Source organism: Dromiciops gliroides, chromosome 3 (genome assembly GCF_019393635.1).
Source record: "Dromiciops gliroides isolate mDroGli1 chromosome 3, mDroGli1.pri, whole genome shotgun sequence".
Taxonomy (NCBI): domain Eukaryota; kingdom Metazoa; phylum Chordata; class Mammalia; order Microbiotheria; family Microbiotheriidae; genus Dromiciops; species Dromiciops gliroides.
In genome coordinates this window covers 388,198,379-388,220,204 of record NC_057863.1, presented here as the reverse complement: position 1 = coordinate 388,220,204, position 21,826 = coordinate 388,198,379, and the positions used below count along the sequence as shown (strand labels likewise).

The window sequence follows — 21,826 nt, the reverse complement described above, 5'->3', positions numbered from 1 at the left end:
TGGGCCTGATCTCAGTTTCCTAAGCCCTCCTTTTTCTCTGGACATTTAGGCAGTGGATACAGTTGGTGGGTAGAGGGGAAAAGGAGGAAGAATGCTCAGTGATGGTGCAGTATTGCTAGGACTGAGGTTTGATGCTCTTGCAGAAGCTATGACTCTCCAAATTTTGACTGTCCCACTGAATGTGCATCTCTCTTCCTCCACAGGCCCCACCTTCAGCCACACCTACCTTCCTTCGGCTCCCATTTCAAAACTTCCAGCATCTGCCTGATGACAGCAAAGGGAGAGCTCAGTGTGAGCTTGACTATAGCTGGAGAAGGTTTGGCAGAGGTGGCTATTTGTGCCCTGAATGGGATGTTACCAGCAGAGGAGAAGGGACAGTGAAGAGAATCACTCTAAACCACAGAATGCAGGTGGAATGTGGCAGATGACAGATGACAACAGAACTTTATTTTTTTTATTTTTGCAGGGCAGTGAGGGTTAAGTGACTTGCCCAGGGTCACACAGCTAGTAAGTGTCAAGTCTCTGAGGCCAGAATTGAACTCAGGTCCTCCTGAATCCAAGGCTGGTGCTTTATCTACTACGCCACCTAGCTGCCCCCGACAGCAGAACTTTAGAAAGAAAGTCAAATTATGAGCTTTCCTTTAGACCGGGGCTTCTTAACCAAGGTTCTGTGAATTTAGTTTAAAAAAATTTTTGGATGACTGTATTTCAACGTAATTTATTCCCTTTGTAATATTATGTATTTTATTTCATACATTAAAAAACATTCTGAGAACAGGTCCATTGGCTCCCCCCCCCCACACACACACACTTAATAGTATTTTATTTTTTCCCAAATCCATGTAGTGGGATATGACCTTGACCTCCTCTTGAAACCATGTTGGGTCTTTGTAATCCCTGCTTCCCTTTCTAGATGTTTGTTAATCTTCTCTTACATGATCCATTTGCAAATTTCCCCAGGAATTGAAGTCAAGTGCAGGGGCCTCTAGTTTGTCAACTTTCTCATCCCTTTTTTGAAAATCAGGATTAAATTTTCCCTTCTCCAATCTTATGGCACCTCTCCTGTTTTCCATCTTTCAAATATCATAGAAGGACTGAGCAATCACATCTGCTGGTTCTTCTGATAGCTGAGGATGTAGTTCATCTGGGTAGGGTGACTTGAATTCACCAAGGTCAACTTGGTCCTATCTTACTCTTTCCTTATTTTGGATATCAATTCTCATTAGTAATTTGTTATATCACTTCTTGTACAAAGATAATTCTCCTTGGCAGAGAAAATGGAAACATCACTAAGAATTGAGTAGCTCTGTCTTCTCTCTGTTGTTGGTTGTCATCTGATCCCCCCAAGCAATGATACTATCTTTTCTATTGTCCTTTCTCTCCCAATGCTTTAAAAATGATTTTTGTTAATTCTGAGCTTCCTTTACAAACTTCAGTTCATTCTGGGTTTTATCATTACTTATACTATTTTTATAGGACTGTGCCAAGCTCTTATATTTAACCCATTACCTGACCTTGCTTTCATCTTTGGTATATTTGTTTTTAAAATCTAGGTTCGGGGGCAGCTAGGTGGCGCAGTGGATAGAGCACTGGCCCTGGAGTCAGGAGTACCTGAGTTCAAATCCAGCCTCAGACACTTAACACTTACTAGCTGTGTGACCCTGGGCAGGTCACTTAACCCCAATTGCCTCACTAAAAAAAAAAAAAAAAAATCTAGGTTCATTGATGAGTTTCCTGTGCATCCACATCAGTCTCTTCAAAGAAGCTACTTAGAGGGTTCTATTTTCCCCAGAAAACAAATTGCTATACTTTTTACACAAATGAAATGTGGATATTACTATTTCCTTCTCATATGCAGGGAACAAGTTTTAGAGAGCCAGAGAACTTTTTTTTTTAAGTGACTTGCCCAGGGTCACACAGCTAGTGTCAAGTGTCTGAGGTCAGATTTGAACTCAGGTCCTCCTGAATCCAGGGCCAGTGCTCTATCCACTGCACCACCTAGCTGCCCCTAGAGAACTTTTGAGAGTGCATCAGATTCCCCTTGGACCCAAAGAGATATACAGTGATTAGCCCCTCTTTCCTCTCACCCCAAGAAAATAAATGCCAAAAATTGCTATGTCTATCAAAATTAGTTTCAAAAACATTTATATTCAAGATTTCTGTTGTTGGCATCTTCAGAAAAAGCAAATTTCTTTTAATAGGAAATGGCATGTGTTTCTGGAAGAAAAGGATGTCATGGTCTAATGATTTTGTTCTTAATTCAAAAAAGTCTTGGATGAGACCATTTATGAATGTTCCCTTTTAATTCTAATCTAGGATAACAACAAACAGCACAACAAGTATAAGATGTTCCTTAGTCTGACTTTAAATTCATTATTAGAACTAATGAAAAAGTTGTTGTTTAGTCATATCTGACTCTTTGTGATCCCATTTGGGGTTTTCTTGGCAAAGATACTGGAGAAGTTTGCCATTTCTTTCTCCTGTTTATTTTATAGATGAGGAAACTGAGGAAAACAGGGTTACACAGGGTCACACAGCCAGGAAGTATTTGAGACTGGAATTAAATTCAGGTCTTCCTGACTCTAGGTACAGTGCTCTATCCATTGTGCCACCTAGCTGCCCCCAGTGAGAAAGTAGCCAGGTCCTAATTTGCTACCATGATAGGGATAAATTATCCCTTTTGTGTAAAAACCAAGTGGTGTCTCAGACAAAGCTTATGAGTACAGGGATAAAAACAATTTGGTTGCTGAGGAGAAGAGAAACAAAGGCCACCAGCCCGGTTTTACCTTAGACCTTGATTGTTAGGATAGGAGTTGGGAGGAATTTTTTCAGAGTTAAATAGAAGGTTTCAGGAGTATTCTCATGCTGGATTTCCCAATCCCCAAATTAAATGCCAAAAGGCTTTTCTATCTACCATATCCAAGTCTGAATTTCAAAAGGGCTGAAGTAGCCCTGAGGCTATGAGTTTTTCAGAGTAAAGAACCCAACAGCCATAGCCTAGGCTTAAGGAAGACAGCCATGTGGCAGGAGGGAGCAGATCTGTGCAGATGCCCAACAAAGACAATTGGCTCTCCAGTGTCTGGGGTATAAGATGTCCCCATCATTCAAGTTGCCTGGTCTCATAAGTTTCTTTGAGTGTGCCTTCCCCTCCCCACCAGTGGTAGCATAATAGCCCGTGGGAGAGTGTACTTCTGTTTGTTTGGGGAAACCATTCTGTTACTTGTTTTGCGATATTGTTTGATTAATTGTCTTTTGCCTTTAACTTGTGTTCTGGTGGGTCTAAGTAAAAAAAGATATCAGTGATGGCTTGTGAGCTTTACTTTTGAGTATATGCTGACCTGCAAAGTATCTTAAACCTGGATTAGCTTGGGAAACAAGTGGCGTATGTCCATCTCTTAGGAGGCTTTGGGAACTGTACACATACCCTTTTCCCAGTAATTTACAAATAATAATGCAGCACCTCTTTTATGGGTAAGGCTAAAGACTTACTACCACCATACTCCCCACTTGGCCCATGGTCTTTGGTTTATATGGTTAGCTGTTGTGACCTGTTCTTTGTGATACTCACTTTTTGTGTTGAAGATGATGGCTTTTTTTTTTTTTCAAATTAAGAAGTTAAGTGATTATGGGAATAAATACACGCAAAGTCAATAGACAACAACTCTAAGGTGATATGGGGACTTGGAAACCCATGTCCTATCTGGGACATCTTTCATCCTTGATCATCCTTCCTGTGAGGAGGCCTACTGAGACATATTTCAAAACCAGACTATATAATTCAGTACATATCTTTTGCCTGTTGGGCCACACAGAGCTAAAGGGGAGGAGGAGGGCACAATAGAGACTGTTTTTTTAAGAAGTTATGCCACTGTGGAAACAATCCCTAGGAAAAACTTTCCCCTAAGAACAGCACAAAGGAGTATTTTGAACCAGTGGTGAAAATCTGGCTGGATAAAAATGGAATTCATTTCCAGGATCTGGCACTACCACTCACCACTATATGCCCCAGTTTACTTAAATTATATATGTAAACATACTTCCACTAAAGTCCTACTCTCTTTTTACAAATCCTACTGTAATGTTTCATTGTGGCATGGTGCAGTGACTAGAGGTTCTGTAATGCCAAGTCAAAGTAGTGAAAGCTTTGGCAGATATAACCAAGGTAGATGGGCGTTGTGTACAGATCCTACTGGGTAATACTCTCTGTCTGCTCTCCAAAGACCAGCCTGGCTAAGTTTGATGGGACTCATCACCAGCTTGGTCACAGAATAATGAATTTTTCAGTCACAATAGCTCCGGAAGACCATCTATTCATGTTGTGGTGAACTTTTTGCATTGGTGGAGGAAAGCCCATTCCATGAATCACTTACAGGTCTTTGAAGCAAATCCAAAGAATGTAAAGATGCATAGTGTAGGTCAGGGGTTGGGAATGGGTCTCTGAACCTCCTCCCCCATAAAGAGCCAACTTAAGCAGCAAGTACTTAGCTGATGATGATACATGCTTGGTTTCTCTTCCCCAGCTCCAGGACTCCCTAACACTATTAGTCTAGATCACTAGATTGTTGCTCTTTTTTTTTTTTTTTGTGGAGCAATGAAGGTTAAGTGACTTGCCCAGGGTCACACAGCTAGTAAGTGTCAAGTGTCTGAGGCCAGATTTGAACTCAGGTCCTCCTGAATCCAGGGCTGGTGCTTTATCCACTGTGCCACCAAGCTGACCCCTATTGTTGCTCTTTTTAAACTGATTAAATATTGGGCTTGTTTGAGCCTGAGGCCCTGAGGATTCCCATTAACCTTTCTCATCGGTAGATTGTGATGGGATTTCCTTTATTAAAGGAAATTTCCTTTATTTCTCCCAGCATCCTCCAACACAACCAACCAGTTGTGTGTCTGCTGACTTCTTCCCTTTTTGATCTCATCATCTTTTACCCTCTCCTCCTCCTCCTCAGGCATTGTACCTGATAGTTGTCTCTTTTCATTCTTCAGAATGGTGATATATATTGGCTTTACCATTTTTTGTACTGCGTCATCAAATAATACTTTGTGTTCTTTTTCTACGTGAAAATGGATTCTCTTGTCTAGAAGATTTCAAGCTTCTTGGAAGCATTAGCTGAGTATATGTATCTATATATCCCTCTGAAGCACTGAAAATAGTGCCTTGCACATAGCAGGTGATCAATACATATTTATCAATTTATTGATTGGAGGAAGCTTTTATCTTTTAAATATTCTTGGTCCTTGAGTCAAGCACAAAAATGAATTTACTTGAAGACCTAAGTCCCTCTGCAGAGGAGAGAAAATAATTAAGATACAGTGATGGTAAAGAAAATTACTATCTAAAGATATTTGGTCATCTAATACTTGAAAGTGATTGCCCAACATACCCACATTGGAGGTCCTGATTTCTAGGAGAATAGTCATTAGGATGGACAAACGGAAGAAAATATAAACCAGGAAATTTTCTAAATCAGCTGAATTAAAAATAACTTTTTTGCCTGCTCTGGATAAGATATCTCAAGTCTTAACATCATTTAAAAATTTTATTTCAAAGAAGACACACTACCCAAGAACCATACTCTGTACAGACAAGCATATTCAATAATGTATTATCCTACCAATTAAAAATAATGTATTATGCTATAAAATTATCAAAATCATAACCTTGCTCTGCTTAGCAAAAACACCCCAAAGTGAACTGTCACAAAAAGCTAATTTGTATCACCAAAAATGAAGGATAGCAACTGACCTATTGGAAACTTTTATTCCAGAAGTAGGTTTCTATTGTTTGATTTCGACTGCATATTTTGGACGTTCTGAGATACCTTTATTCCAAGTTTTTCAGGAGATGGATGGTCTCTTAACATGCAAATGAACAAAAAAAGTACACAAAGAGAAAGACAACAAATAAGCTATTATGTAAAATATAACAATTAATTACTTGGCATGGAAAAATGACATAGAAAACATTATTATGAAGACTGTATCCGATGAGAAGACGACATATGTCAATCATATGGTAAGATCCAGGGATAAGAGGTAGACAAGCCTGAGGGCTGTCCTCTTAACCATGATAGATTATAAGATCTAAAGGAAAACCTCCAGATCTTGGATAGATCCTGAAGGGCGGATTAATGGGAGGTCATGGACAAGAGAAGAGGAGAATGCATGGCTGGGTGTCTACATGGCTGAGATAACAGATCTATTGACATATGTCCTGACCTCAATCTTCCCCACTCACTACTCCCATCATGAAAATAAGACTAACTGTACTGTCAATTTCATCATCCATGGAATTTTAGTCCTAGTTCTTATTTATTTTGGAGCGACACCTGGGATTTCACTGGAATAAGGGAACTCTCAGTGAGAAAGCTGGCCTCAGTAGTGCAGACCAGCAAATCACAGCAATGATGATAGCTTGTACTTCTGTGGCAGAATTTGCAAAGTGCTTTCCTCATAACCTCCCTGTGAGGCAGTCAGCAAAAGTATTATTATCCCCTTTTCATGGGTGAATAAACTGAGGCTCAGGGAGACTACATGACTTATTTGTGATCATGCTACACAGCCAAATCACTGGCATTGGATCCAGTTCAAGTAATCTAAACAGCGTGGGGTCAATAGCAGTTATGTGGCATTAGGATTGAAGACGACATGCCAATTAGTACAGAACTGACTCATTCCTGTTTTTGAGGTAAACAATTTCAGGAACAAAATTTTACATTGTTGAGAAAAAAAATTTGAAGATAAGTAAAATGTTTTTATCTGACTACTCTGAACTCCTGCTAAAACCTAGAACACAGCTGTGTTATCTACCCAGCTGTCCAGACTTTTGGAGAAGACATGTGCCTAGATGGGTCACAGGGTGGTTGTGACAAAAGCAATTTGTAAATCTTATATATGGGTCACAGAAGAAGTCCATAAAGCTAAGGCTCCCTTTTCTTGCTGTTAAAAGTTGGTAGTATGAGATACTTAAATACCCATTTGGCGTGAAGAGTTTGTAATTGCTATAGGACTTTAAAACCCTTAGCATGAGAGTCTTTATCTGTTTGTTTTTCTTTAAAAGAAAAAAAGAATAAATAGAAATCCAGACTTATAAAAACTAGATATATTATGGGTGACTCTTTGCATTACAAAAGCATTCTTCATTTTATAAAAGCATGTCTTAATGATAATAATGATCAGAGTATTTTCAAATCATGAAGCATCTTCAAAATTAAAAGAAAATGGAGCAACATGATTCATTCTGTTAAAAAAAAATAACCTGGTTTGCCCACAATATTTCTAGGCACACATATGTCTTGGAGAAGGAGACGTGTCTATAGGTTATAACTTGGTATAGATACTTAATGGACCGGTGATGTTATTGATATGGACATTCCCTCCAATGATCCAGCTCAGTGATGTCAAATTCAAATAGAAACTAGTGCTACTACGTAAGGGACATGGTACAGAAGGATCCCTCCAGGCCACATACTGACTTAGAAAACCACTGTTAACATTAACTATGCTTTATTGTATTTTTATTTGTCAAACATTTCCCAGTTAAATTTTAGTCTGATCTGGCAGTACTCTGGACATGTGTTGACACTGCTGGTCCAGATAACTACTCGCTTAGGCCTCAGCACTACTGGGAGTGATGCATGTCAGTGGGACAATATTCCTGCTAAAAGAACAAGTAGGTTTTCTCTGTGTGTGAAGGTGCAGCACGGGTTCAGTAAAAGCACTCTACAGTCTGCCAAATGCAGTCTAGCTTCTTTTTATCCTATTCTATTCTGGGACCATCTCATGCTGTATCTAAATCCACACCTCATCGTTTTGAAGTGTTCTACTATGTAGGTTTGTTCAATACTGTTCCTTAATATTCCATAAACACACACATGGGCACAAGCACACATGCACATAGACACACTTACTTGTCATCTTTTGCGTCTTTACTTTCTAACATCATAAATTCGGCTCTGAGCATTTCTGGGGTCAATATACTGGAGGGCTGATCACCAGGCTCCCTAAAAAGAAATAATGTTTAGCTGGTATTTTGTTTTTTCCTTCTATCTGAAGGAAAATAAAATGAATAGATTTGATCATGCAGACACTGTGTAGTTATTCTGTGAGACCACAGAGGAGGTTTTAGGCCTGTAGTGAGGATCTAATTAATGAATCAATTACATACACCACGAAATTCATGGTAAAAATAGCCAATTACAACCGAAGAATGAGTGGGATTTCACTTGATAACTTTGTTAATCACTCCTAGTTCGATCTGAGGGCTTTTGGGTGGCAGGCCTCCCAGTGAGCTTCAAAACCTCACCTCTAGAGAGGAGGATGAGAAATGAGGACTTCTACAAAGAGGCCACTAGTCTGGCTGGAGTGCACCATCTACTACTGCATGGTTACCATAGTGGTGCCAGTGTAGAGACCTGGGCCAATACCACCTGTGTCTGAATTTGCTCATGACCTCTCTCTGGCAGACATCCAACTGAAGGTGGGATATCTCAATCCCAACTCCTTTATAAGTAGGGGCTTCAGAATTTGTACCCTTTGGTTGCTGAAGAGGCAGAGGGCCATTCCACATACCATCCCGGGCCACAGGTCATCAAATGGAAAGGGACTCGGGAGAGCTAGGGTCCAACCCTCTAATTTTATAAGAGGTTAAACAGCTTGCCCAAGGTCACACAGGTAGGAAGCTTCATAGGTGGCCTTTGAAGCCAGGTTCACTGACTCCAGAGCTGGGCCTCTTTCCATTGTCCCATATTCACTCTAACTGCCATACCTATATATAGCCAAATAGTGCTAGGTGCTACAGTACCCAGAACATTGTCTGGAACACAGAAGAACTCAAAAATAGTTATTGATTTCCTTTTTCTCCTATACTTCTTACAGTTGATTATATCAGTATCTATTATGTATTTAAAGATCCTTTGCACCTGGTGAGATAAGATGCTTAGAGAAGAAAATGCAAAACTAGGAAAGAAAAGGAAAATCCATAAATATTTTTGAGCACTTTTTGAGTACTCAGAAAGTATCACTTTGAATAATATTTTACTGGGCCACTCTAATTGGGTACATAGTACGTACAATTTGAAACTATCTTTTTAAGCAGAGCTTCATTCCTGTCTTTTTTTCACCAGGGACACCTGCTATGAAAGCAGGAAAAGGTTAACTACATTGATTGGTGCTAAACAGCAAGGATTGCAAAGAGACAGGCAGTGGGAAAATGCACCTTGATATATGTGGGATTTATAACATTTTAAAAATGTGACATAATTCAGCTGCAATCTGGAATCTATTTGTGATGTGAACATTATTAGCAAAGAGACTATATCCTAGAATGACCCACAGGGGAAATCATTTTTCAAGTGAATATAAAGAGTTGTCCTTCAGTTGAAAAATAGTTATAGTACAGAACATTTTCGGTTAATAATTTATAGGTAAAGCAATGACTTGAAAAGCCAGTCTGTGTTTAGTGCCAGTAAATATAAGATAAAGAGACAGGTGTGGGACTAAGCACGTTTCCTAAATAGAGATTGAAGGACAAATTCTTCATATATGCAATTTACTCAAATTAGAAGGAAATGTACAGGAATGATAAAGAAGTCGTTTTGCTGTCAGGCCTCAGCAAAATTAGGAAATAAGTTGTTTGGTTTTAGCAGCCTGAAGCTTCCCTTTTTTCTTCTCCTACCCTTTTTTCAAGTGCCCAAAGCTTTCATGCTCTCTTTGCCTCATTCCTAACAAAACTCAAAGGATCTGATGTTTTGGGACTGGATCTGTAACTCACTGGCATGGGGAGTTAAACTTCCTTTACCATTGCGGATCAATACCTCAAGAGAATTGCTGGGATTACTGAGAAATTTAAATGACTTAACCAGGGTAACCCAGTCAGCAAGTCAACAACTGGGCGGGAATGTAAGATTTCCTAAAGTTCAGCTTTTTATTCACTGTGACAAATTGCTTCTCACACAGTCCTTCTAATGTGTTACAGTTTTGGAAAAGTCTTACAGGGATAAGCTAATTCCCTCATGTAACAAACTCATTCACACTGAGGTGTAACTGATAGGATTAAAGTATTTTCCCCACTACCCAGGGCCTTGTAGATTTGTTATTGTTGTTGAGTCCTGTCAGACTCTTCCTCATTTGGGGTTTTCTTAGCAGAGATATTGAACTGTTTTTGCCATTTCCTTCTCTTGCTCATTTTATAAATGAGGAAATTGAGGTTAACAGGTGTAACGACTGGAGTGACACCACCTGTTGGAGAGTTACTGTAGGAAAGCTCTGCCATGAGGAGAAGGCGTCTGAGGGCAAACCATGTAGTCAGTTCCTTGGTGTCAGGAAGTGACATTTGCTCGTGGGTACTGTCTATCAAAGCTACCAGCCAATTAGCTTGGAGCTGTGTGTGCATGTGGATGGGATGTTCCCAGTATCACAGGAGGCTTCTGGGAGGAAGAAGGAAGAGTTGGGTCCTTTTGGTTCCTGACCTCACCATAGCAGGTCAGATAATGGGGTCTCTTAGAAATAGTTAGATTTTTACCTTTCTCTCTGATCATTAGATCCTAATGCTCTTTAATAAATACTTAAAAATCTAAACTCTTGCTAAAGCTTCTAATTTATTGGTGACCACTCATTAGATATTTTAGATAGTATAGCTAGATAGCCCCTTACACAGGGTTAAGTGACTTGCCCAAGGTCACACAGTAAGTGTCTGAGACCAGATTTTAACTCATGAAGATGAGTCTCCTTGATTCCAGGCCCAGCTCTCTATCCACTGTTCCACCTAGTTGCCCCAGGTAGATCTGAAAGAGAATGAAGCTTTAAGCCAAAAGAATAAATCTCTGGGGCAGCTAGGTGGCGCAGTGGATAGAGCACCAGCCCTGGAGTCAGGAGGACCTGAGTTCAAATCCGGCCTCAGACACATGACACTTACTAGCTGTGTGACCCTGGGCAAGTCACTTAACCCCAATTGCCTCAGCAAAAAAAAAAAAAAAAAAGAATAAATCTCTAATGATGACATTTTAGGCATCAGAAAGCAAGTGGAGGGCATAGTTTTTAAGGGATGGGGGAAATCACATCCCTTAAGGCTAACCCTGTTGGCTAACCCTGTTTTAAGTTGTACCAAGAAGTCACCTGTTCCTAAAATACAGACTAAAGTCAAAATTTTCCTTCCAACTGTCTCATATTTAGATCTAACACTCAACATAAGTATTAGTGTTCTCACTTTCTTGCATTGGAGTTTATCTGAAACCTTTTAAAAATGTGGGGCAGCTAGGTGGTGCAGTGGATAGAGCACTGGCCTTGGAATCAGGAGGACCTGAGTTCAAATTTGACCTCAGACACATATTAGCTATGTGGCCCTGGACAAGTTACTTAACCCTAATGGCTTCCACCCCACCCCCAAAATATATATGATTATATAGATAGATTGGATGTCTACTCCTCAGTGGTACAGTTTGTTAAATTTCTTGGTGGCAGGAGCTGACTATTCATTTAACCTTCTTTAAAGGTTGCACAAAGTCTAACAAGACCCACAGTGGTATCCTTTTTCTTCAACCTTTCCCAGTTCATTTTCAAATGTTCTATCTTTTTTCCCTTGAAATAATTATAAAGTTGTGTATATAGACACACATATACCTGGTAATTTGTACTACTTTGGCTAGTCAGACATGAAGATCTCCTAAATTATTATTTGTATCAGTGTTTACTGGAAAATTCCACCATGGATCTAAAACAAGCAAACCATCCAACGTAAAACACACATGAATGGAACAATTTCATTCTTCTCACTAAAATTAGATGAAGTTCCAATAGGTTCAGTTCCATTCTCTAATGGCTTTGTTGTAGATGAAAAGTGTTGGAAGTTCTGGAAAGGGAAACACAATCTCTTGGATGAGAGTATGTACTCTGTTTTGCATGTAAATATTGTCCATTGAAGGGCCCTTGTCCACTAAATCTTAATAAGGTTTCAGAAAAAAAGGGGCAAGAGATTCACATGTACATTTTTTTTTCTGGCTGATGGTCAAGAATAGTCCAATTCCCTAAAACATTAAATTTATACCCTTTGTTTAAAGGCCTTGCTTAAATCATCTCTCCTCCATAGTGAAGTCTTGCCTAATTGGCCTTATGTTCACTGAAGGCTTATATCTGCCTTGGAGGCTTATATCATTTGTAGCCACAGAAAAATAGGACATTTGTGCTATGGATGGGACCTGAAAGGACATTTCATTTGAAGCACATATCTTAGCACAATTATTGCTGTTGTTGTTCAGTCACTTTATCACATTCTGACTCTTTGTGATCCTGTGGACCATACTGTCCATGGGGGTTTTCTGGGCAGAGATACTGGAGAGGCTTGTCATTTCCTTTTCCAGTAGATTAAAGCAAACAGAGGATAAATGACTTCAGACAGCTAGTAAGCATCAGAGGTCCGTCCAATTTAACTCAGGTCTTCCTGACTCCAGGCCTAGTGCTTTATCCACTTGAGCCACCTAGTTGCCTACTAGCACAACTATACCCTGTCTTATATTGTTTGCTAATATTTCTTGTATGCCACTCTCATGTCTCCATTTAGGAAGTAAATTCGTAGAAGATAGATCTCCAGTCTTAATTTTCTTTTGTATACCCCATAATTTCACTTGATACTACACACATTTTTAGAAAAAACAAACACATTGGAAACTATAACAAAACTTACTGCTCAATTATTTCCATCATGTCTTCTTTTCGTAATTCAGTGAGAATTTTGGGTACCTCAGTTGGAAGCATATCCTTATTGTAGGGGTCCTGGCTGGGGAAAATGAGAAGTTACTAGGGTTAGGCTCCAAAAAGGAAAAGGAAAATGACCTGATGAACAGTTTCTGGCCCATCACATCATTTTCTGAAACACACAACATTTTTTTTTACTACAAGGACAGGTTTCTAGCAATACAGTGGTTATGAACTGGAAACTGGAGGGGGGGGGAGTATGATCATGAGTGGGGGACTGGCTGAACAAATTATACTATATGAATATAATGGAACATAACTGTGTCGTAAGAAATGTTGAAAAGAAGATAGAAAATAGAGTAAATATCATGGGGTGTGAATAAGGTGGAGGGAAACACAGTAATAGTAATTGGGAAAAATCTGAAGCAGAGGCAAGAGCAATGTAAGATGATGGTAATGATGATGGTACTTACTTTGCTGGGCTATTGTGAAGAAAATTCTTTGTCATGTATAAGGTACTATATAAATGTTAGCTATTATTCTTGTAGCAATAATCAACCTCATGGGTATATTGTAAGGAAATCTCTCTTTAAAGTACTATATAAATGTAGTTTATTATAAAAAAATGATGAGCAGAATGCCATCAGAAAAACCTGGAAAGACTTACATGAGCTGATGCAAAGTGAAATGTACTGTATACAAAATAGCCACTATTGTAAGATGATCTGCTGTTAATGACTGAGTTATTTTCAGCAATGCAATGATCCAAGACAACTTTGAAGGACTTATGAAAAATGCAATCCATCTACAGAAAAAGAACTGACGGTATCTGAATACAGATGGAAGTAAGTAATTTTTTGTTACTGTTCCTTTTTCTAAAGTTTTTTGTATGCTATGTTTTGCATGACTGCACATGTATAACATATTGAATGGCTTGAGTTCTTAAGGTGGGGTAAGGAGGAAGGAAGAGAATTTGGAACACAAAGTTTTTTTGTCTTTTTTTTTTTTCTTTGTGAGGCAACTGGGGTTAAGTGACTTGCCCAGGGTCACACAGCTAGTAAGTGTTAAGTGTCTGAGGTCGGATTTGAACTCAGGTATTCCTGATTCCAGGGCCGGTGCTCTATCCACTGCGCCACCTAGCTGCCCCGGAACACAAAGTTTTAAAAATCAGTGTTACAATTTGTTTTTACATGTAAGGTGGGGAAAAATTCTAAATAAATAAATTTTTAAAAAAAAAGAAAAAAAAGAAATATTGAAAAGGATGGTTTCAGAGAAACTTGGGAATACTTTTTTTTTTTTGGTGAGGCAATTGGGGTTAAGTGACTTGCCCGGGGTCACACAGCTAGTAAGTGTCAAGTGTCTGAGGCTGGATTTGAACTCAGGTCCTCCTGACTCCAGGGCCTGTGCTCTATCCACTGCGCCATCTAGCTGCCCCCTGGGAATACTTTTATAAACTGATGCAGAGTTAAGTGAGCAGAATCAGCAGAACTTTTTATCCAATACACTTTTTTTATTGTTGTCTAGTCATTTCAGTTGTGGTCTGACTCTTTGTGACCCCATTTTGGATTGTCTGCAGGTGCTGGTTTCAGATGGCAGGATGGCCATGATATAATCAGCATGTGCACACAATCTACCACATCATGGCAGTTATGTGGTATAGTAGGTAGACAGTAGATAAATGACTAAGAATAAGAATTCAGGACAGTGTGACAGACTTGGAAAATAAATTCTGCTAGACTATAGCAGAAGCAGCACTGGACTTGTAGTTAGGACACCTGAGATTCCAATACCAGCTCCTCTACTTTCTAGTTGTATGAGTCACAGTTTACTCATCTGTTAAATGGGGGTCATAATGCTTGTAGTGTGATGTCTCACATACAGAGTGATCATGAGGAAAGCACTATGTAACAAGGATCAGCAATGGCACATTCAAACTCCATGTAAACAGTGATTCATTCAGCCATTTGGAGCTCAAAAATTCTGTGGTTTCATGGTTCTAAGTTGTTGAAAGATTTCAAGGCTAGCTGTCCATGGCTGAGGAAAGGTGATGGATCCAGGGTCCTGAATGAGACTCATATTTCTTGGATGTGGACAATTTGGGAAAATTAGTTTGCTTGAACACACATATTTGTTATATATAATAGCTTTGTTTTTCTTTTTTCCAACAAAAGAGAAAGAGAAGATAATTTTTTGTTAATTGAAAAACCATTCAATTTTTTAAAAAATAGGGAGTTGGATTAGAAATTAGTCCATCTGATCATAAGATGATTTGCAAATTCCCTTCCAAGTACAAATATATGCTTCTGTGATCTTCTCCAGGCTAAACGGGAATATCAGACTTATACAGTAAGTGTCAAGAGGAGAAAAATCTATATTCTGTGACCTCCTACAGTCTCTGATGGAATGGCACATATCAGGAAAGGGCCAATCTAATGCTAACTGACAATTTAAGAATGGCTATTGATTTCATGACATAAGATTCCACTTAAATGTTAAAGTAAAAAGTAGCAAATTTCTTTAGACTGAACATTTTTCTTCCCTTTGTAGTTGCAAGTGAACTGTACTATGATGGCAGAAATTACTTGGCTTTGCAATTGTCATCAAATAAAATTAATGGACTAACAATGAATAGCTATAACTAGCTGTGGTAAAGGACACAGGGGAAAATCCTACATAATCAAGGAGCTACAAATCTAAAAGATTACTCATGAGCTTGGATTTAATATAGGTAATTTCTAGACAAACACACTACATATCCAGATTATCTTGAGGGAGGCAACTTTGCCAATTCCTTAGAATTAGAGACACAAGGAAAAAAAAACACCAGGGTCTACAACTGATTCACTAAGCCTTTACTCCTACTGAGATTTGGGGAAAAAATGATAAAATTTGAGAGCTTCAAGGGACTTTGGAAATAGTATAATGCAAACTTTCATTTTATAGGTGAGAAAACAGGCCCAGAGGACTCATATGACTTTCTCAAGGTCATAAATCCAAGAAGAGACAGGACTAAAATAAAAGTCTCCTAAGAGCTTATTGGGTCCCTGCTCCTCCCCCACCCCCCACCCAGAGGGAGTTTAAAATGCCTCATAAACTTAATTAAATGATACATTTTTGGAGTAAGGTAAGCATGGAAGACATTGATGGCTATACCTTTTAACATCTTTGCCAATTTTATAGGTATGAAGTGAAACTTCAAGTTTTAATTTGCATTTCTCTTAGTAATAGTAATTTGAAGCATTCTTTTAAATGGTTGCTGATAGTTTGCCTTTTTTTCTTTTGAAAAACTTTTGTTCATACCCTTTGACCATTTATTAAAAACTATTCTTTTTCCCCCTAATTGTCTATATTTTGTCTCTATATTTTGGATAACAAACTTTTAACATAGTTGTGTGATATGATTTTTTTCTACTCAACATTTCTTTTTATCTATATTCATTTTGTTCCTACAAAAGTCTTTTAATTTTACATAATCAAAACTATCTATTTTATCTTTTATGACCATTTCTATCCTTTGTTTTGTGTTTGCTCCCCAGTTAGAGTTTTAGAAGGCACCTCCTTCTATTCTCCAATTTTTTATGATATGGACTTTTTTATATTTAGGTGGCATATCTTTTGGAGTTTATTGTGGCATATGGTGTTAGATTATGTTCCATTTTCTGCCAAATGACTTTCCAATGTTCCCAGAAGTTCTTGTTTAATAGTGAATTCTTTCCCCAGTAGTTTATATGAGCAATACAATGCTCCTTCTACGACACCATACTGTGAAAGTGAGAAGCTTTAAGACTTGGTATCAGCCACATCATCTAGGGGCAAAGATAAAACCAGCTAAGGAAAATGACATTTGGAGATTTCAGTCATATCTGTTATTAAAGTTAATAAACTACAGGGGGCAGCTAGGTGGTGCAGTGGATAAAGCACCAGCCCTGGATTCAGGAGAACCTGAGTTCAAATCTGGCCTCAGACACTTGACACTTACTAGCTGTGTGACCCTGGGCAAGTCACTTAACCCTCACTGCCCCGCAAAAAAAAAAAATTATAAATTAAAGTTAATAAACTACGTATTTTGCTGTAAATGTGATAGGGTGAAGATCAGTTTGGCATCCTAGCACAGATTTAGTCTGAAGAAAAGGAATTAGGCTTTTTTGGGGGGATGTTGAATAGAGAAATCATTTAGTTGCCTTAAAAACCTTCTTTTTTAAAGAAGTATAACATTTTCCAATTTATCCTTCCAGGCTATACCTCTGAAAATCTTTTCTTTTTACAAATGTATATTATGGCTACTGGAACTCAAAATAATTCAAGCAGGTATGATGCTATGATTCTAATGCTGGGAAAATATGAAAAAAATATTCACTAGGTAAGAGAACAATTGACAAGTTTCTAGTGGATGTGAGCTATGTAGATTATTGACATTTTTTGTGTAATGGACCCCTTTGGCAGCACCTGTGGATTGATTCTTAGGTTAATGCTTTTAAATAACTGAAGGCATTACTAAATTTCACTTACAGGTTAGTGAAAATAAAGATTTGTTTCCATCCAAGTTCAAAGACCCTGTGAAATCTATCCATGGGCTGCTGGCGGCTCATGGCCACAAGTTTGGAACCCCTGGTCTAGATTATCTGAGATAAATGGGTTTTAAGAAGCTCTTGTGAATATTTTAGCTAAAATTTTGTGATTTGGCTGTTCACAGTCACAATTTCCAGTGATAAATTTAACTTTTATTTGTGAAACAACTGAGAAATACCAGTGAGTCTCAGTTTAAAACAAACTCTTTACCTGAATGCCCACAAAAGAGGTATTGAAATATTCTATTTTTTTTTTTTTTTTGGTGAGGCAATTGGGGTTAAGTGACTTGCCCAAAGTCACACAGCTAGTGTTAAGTGTCTGAGACCGCATTTGAACTCAGGTCCTCCTGAATCCAGGGCCGGTGCTCTATCCACTGTGCCACCTAGCTGCCCCTGAAATATTCTATTTCTTAACAAAAAAATCACATGTCAGATTCCTTTAGGTAATATTCAAATTAGTTTAAATTGGTAAAAGCATGATCTAGACACAAATCTGAATATGCTATTGTATAATACAAAGCACAGCTATATCATGAAGAAGATAGATTAACTTTTACTTACCAAGAAGTTGATGTTATAGTGGAAGTATCAGGCAAAGCTAAAAGAACCAGTGGGCTGAACTTTTTCCAGTTCATTACTCCAGGAATAACGTCCTGTAATAATAGCCAGCACATGAATGTCATACAGCCAACATCTCCTCAGGTTAAAGAACAGAATAGGTATTAATCACTATACTTGATTACTGTCACTTCTGTTATGTTTAAAATATAACTGTGATGACTTAAATCTAATGTGTGGTCGCCTTAAATTAGAAGCTTATAACACCAGTCTTTGGGCATTAAGCATTTATTAAAATATATTAGAAGTTAGCAAAAGAGAAAAGAAGAACACGTGGAGTTCAGAAAGAAAAAGCCTAGCTACCCTGGACCAACTGTCACAACCAAGACTTCCAACTGAAAGAAGGATCTTCTGTTCTCCTAGAGCGGAAGCTCCCTGCAGGACCACAAGAGGGACGGTCCCCACACACAGCTGCAAGCTAATTGGCTGGTCGTAATGATTGACATGATTTACAGGCGGTTCTACGAATAAATGTAACTTCCGGATGCCAGGCTGCTTCTGGAGGCTAGTTACATGCTTTCTCCTCAGGGGGGTGTTGCCCTGGTTTTCACAATGTCTTTCTCAGCAGCGGGGTGGTACCCTGATTCTCACACTACATTATTGTTACAATAAGATAAAATGACTTTGAAAATGAAGTGAGGGGCGGCTAGGTGGCGCAGTGGATAGAGCAACGGCCCTGGAGTCTGGAGTACCTGAGTTCAAATCCGGCCTCAGACACTTAACACTTACTAGCTGTGTGACCCTGGGCAAGTCACTTAACCCCAATTGCCTCACAAACAAACAAACAAACAAACAAAAAGAAAATGAAGTGAAATTGCCTAGGAAATAAACAGGCTGATTGCTGAGTCCCAGCTCTTTACATTGTAGTGGCTATTACCTTATTAAGACAAGTCAACTGTTTCTGGAGTCCTTTGGTGATCCAAAAAAAGGTTCTGGAATGATAAGTATAAACTTGACTTGCTCCTCCCAAGTTGTTGCCTTGGAAACTTAGTGATCTGCCTGCCTTGCCAACTACCATCAGGGTAGATTATCTCAGGCAGTTCTTCAGATAGGGGACCAAGCAGGCCAGAAGATGACGTAAAGTTATGTCAGAAAAATGAAGCCCAACTTGTGGGTAAGGTCCTCTTATATTAGAAAAAAGAAACTTCACCTGTAGGAGACCCATTTGCCATGGACAAAAAGAATACATTTCATCTTAATCCATCTGAATAAGGACAGTTTTCCAAAACTTTCAGATCTCTTCGAGCTTCTGTTCTGGCTACTCTTTCCTCTCTTCAGAGTCTTTGCCAGTTCAGCTGTCCTCTACCCTTGAATTCCTTTGATCCTGGTCCTTCTGCTATTTCTGCCCTTACCATCTGCCTTCTTCATTTCTACATCCATACTACAGAAGCTACTGGAAAAACTCGTGAAACCATGCTGATCACATCTTACTACAAATTCATGTGATCTGACTTCAATATGACCCCCTTATTTCTGTGAGGCAATTATTTTATTTGCCCCCTTTTAATAGCTAGCATTTATATAGTGCTTCGCAAAGCAGTTTACAAATGTTATCTCATTTTATCCTTACAACAACCCTGAGTGGTAGGTGCTACCTGCATTTTGCCGATGAGGAAACTGAAGCAGATAGAAGATAAGTGACTTATCCAGGGCCACACAGCTAGTTAAGTGTCTGAGATGAGGATTTGAATTCAGGTCTTCCTGAGTCCAGGTTCAACACTGTGCATATTGCCACCTAGCTGCCCATTCTATTAACACAGCTTTGCCTTATCCATTACTTATCGTGCTCTCCTGAGGCTGCTTCAAATCTTCTCTTTGATTTATTTATATCAGGGGTTCCTAATCTTCCTGGTATAATGAACCTTATTTCAGTATACATTTTTAAGTATATAAAATAAAATATAAAGGATTAAAAGGAAATCAAAATATACTCATACACATGTGTATGTATGAGAGTGAGGTGCCCTAGACTACTGTTACATTGAGAAGAATGTAGAACGAGAGTTTTTAACCTGGCATATGTGAAAAATATATACATATACATTGTTAAGGGCTAAAATTCTAGCTAAACTGTCTAAAATATCTAATGAGTGGTCGCCAATCAATTACAAGCTTTAGCAAGAGTTAGACTTTTAAGCATTTATTAAGGAGAATAAGAATTTGGTAAAGAGAGAGAGAAAGGCCTAGATTCCTATCTATTAAAGGGAGAGCACATTTCTAGCTCCCTTCTCTGCCAGCGTCCTCAGGAAAGAGCCCTCCGTCTCCTCCTTCCTCCTCCCACTAGTCCGCGTCACTTCCTGATACCAAAGACAAGACTCCTGGTCTTGCCCTCAAAGACCTTCGCTTCATGGGCAGAACTCTTCTACAGTTAGTATCCAGCAGGTGGCGTTATTCCAATCGTTACAACATATACACATGAATGTATGTATATCTGTATATCTATATGCGTCTATATGTTTGTGAACACACACACACACATATATATGTGTATATATATATGATAACCTCATTATTTCTGTGTAGGACCTCACCTCCTATCTTACCAAGAAGTTTGATATCAATTACAAACTTTTACCTCACCATCTCCTCACCTCCATCCTTCACATCTTTATCCATTCTTTCCTCCTTTGCCTTCATCTCTGAGGATGAAGGTTTTATGCTGGGAGGTTGGTGCCCTCTGTCATAACTCCTCCAATTTTCTGTGTGAGTCTGTTCCCCAAGTCACAGCCTCTCATCTTTAGTCTCTCCCAGTATACTGAACACTTCTCCCCTCTCTACAATTGTGCCCCCTCAGAGAAAGAATTCATTTTTATAACAAGAATTTCATCCTAAAATTTGTTTGACGGGAAATTTGGGGAAAAAACAACAACCAACTGGTGTAACTAAATCAATGCAATATTCTTAAATAAATACTCTGAAGCAGATAAATTATTGCACTTATGAAAAGAGTTATGGATAATAAAATTTCAAAATACGCTTGATAAGTTTCCCAATTTAAAGAATACTTGTCCTGCAAATTAAATTTTTTAAAAAGCTGATTGACTAGTCTACAGAAGTAATCTTCATTTTAAAATCTTGATATCTCTAAATATGAGTGGGTAAAGAATCCATTTATCTTAGGCAAAGATGATACATTGGGACATACCCTGCCTGAACAAGTACAAGTTAATAGACTTGACTTGCAATAGCACATTGGAACAGGCGTTTGAGTTTGAAAATCTTGAGACATTTTGGTTATTGGTCAATAAAGACTTGTATGGTTTCTCAAAGTGAAACAAATTAAACTGCCATTAACAATGTTGGTGAAATGGAATTTCCTGTAATAGTTGTTTTCAAAGACATTTTATGGATCTCTACTAGTAGTGAAAAAGAAACACAAATAGTGATATCATCAATGGCACAGTATTTTGAGAAACTAACAAACCCGTCTAGATATTATTAACAAATGTCTGTATGTTTTCATTGTATGTTTAAGGCTTGTTTGATATTTGTATAAAATTATAATTCTTAACTTTATTTGAATAAAATATAAGCTAAGAAAATGATTTTCATAGGTTATTTTATGAGAAGTACTGGGGTTATGATAATTTTCTAAAAAGTGGGGAGGGGAACAATACTTAAGGTTTGGAAACTACTGAATATTGAATATTGAATACTGAATACTGAACATTGGTCTAGATTGCCTATAAAGTCTCTTCAGTTCTAATATTCTATAAAACCTCCTGAACCTAAATGTAATTCTGCTAGAAATCTGAGTGTTTCCTATGCAGGACAGATCTCAGAAAAAAAAAAAAAACACACAAAACGGTCCAGTACAAACATCTTTTCCAAGCACACACAAACTCAACCAAGTAACAACAGGAAGATGGTTTACAGGTAGCTTGCATGATCAAAAGCATCCGACTACAAATTTCTAGGTGAAATGACATTTTGTTCCACTGTTAATATGTCAG

General features: G+C 38.4%; 1 protein-coding gene across 1 annotated transcript in view; it reads right to left on the bottom strand.

Moving 5' to 3' along the window:
- Window positions 1-5,106: 5,106 nt before the first annotated feature.
- The window catches only part of CFAP221 (cilia and flagella associated protein 221), a 113,863-nt gene continuing 97,143 nt past the window's right edge, over window positions 5,107-21,826 (bottom strand). The window contains exons 21-25 of the mRNA XM_043995370.1: window positions 17,817-17,908; window positions 12,677-12,769; window positions 7,908-8,000; window positions 5,744-5,853; window positions 5,107-5,280 (exon numbers count right to left, since the gene is read on the bottom strand). Of these exons, the coding sequence (XP_043851305.1) occupies window positions 5,757-5,853; window positions 7,908-8,000; window positions 12,677-12,769; window positions 17,817-17,908 (375 nt within the window). The 3' untranslated portion in view covers window positions 5,107-5,280; window positions 5,744-5,756. The remainder of the gene's footprint in view (window positions 5,281-5,743; window positions 5,854-7,907; window positions 8,001-12,676; window positions 12,770-17,816; window positions 17,909-21,826) is intronic.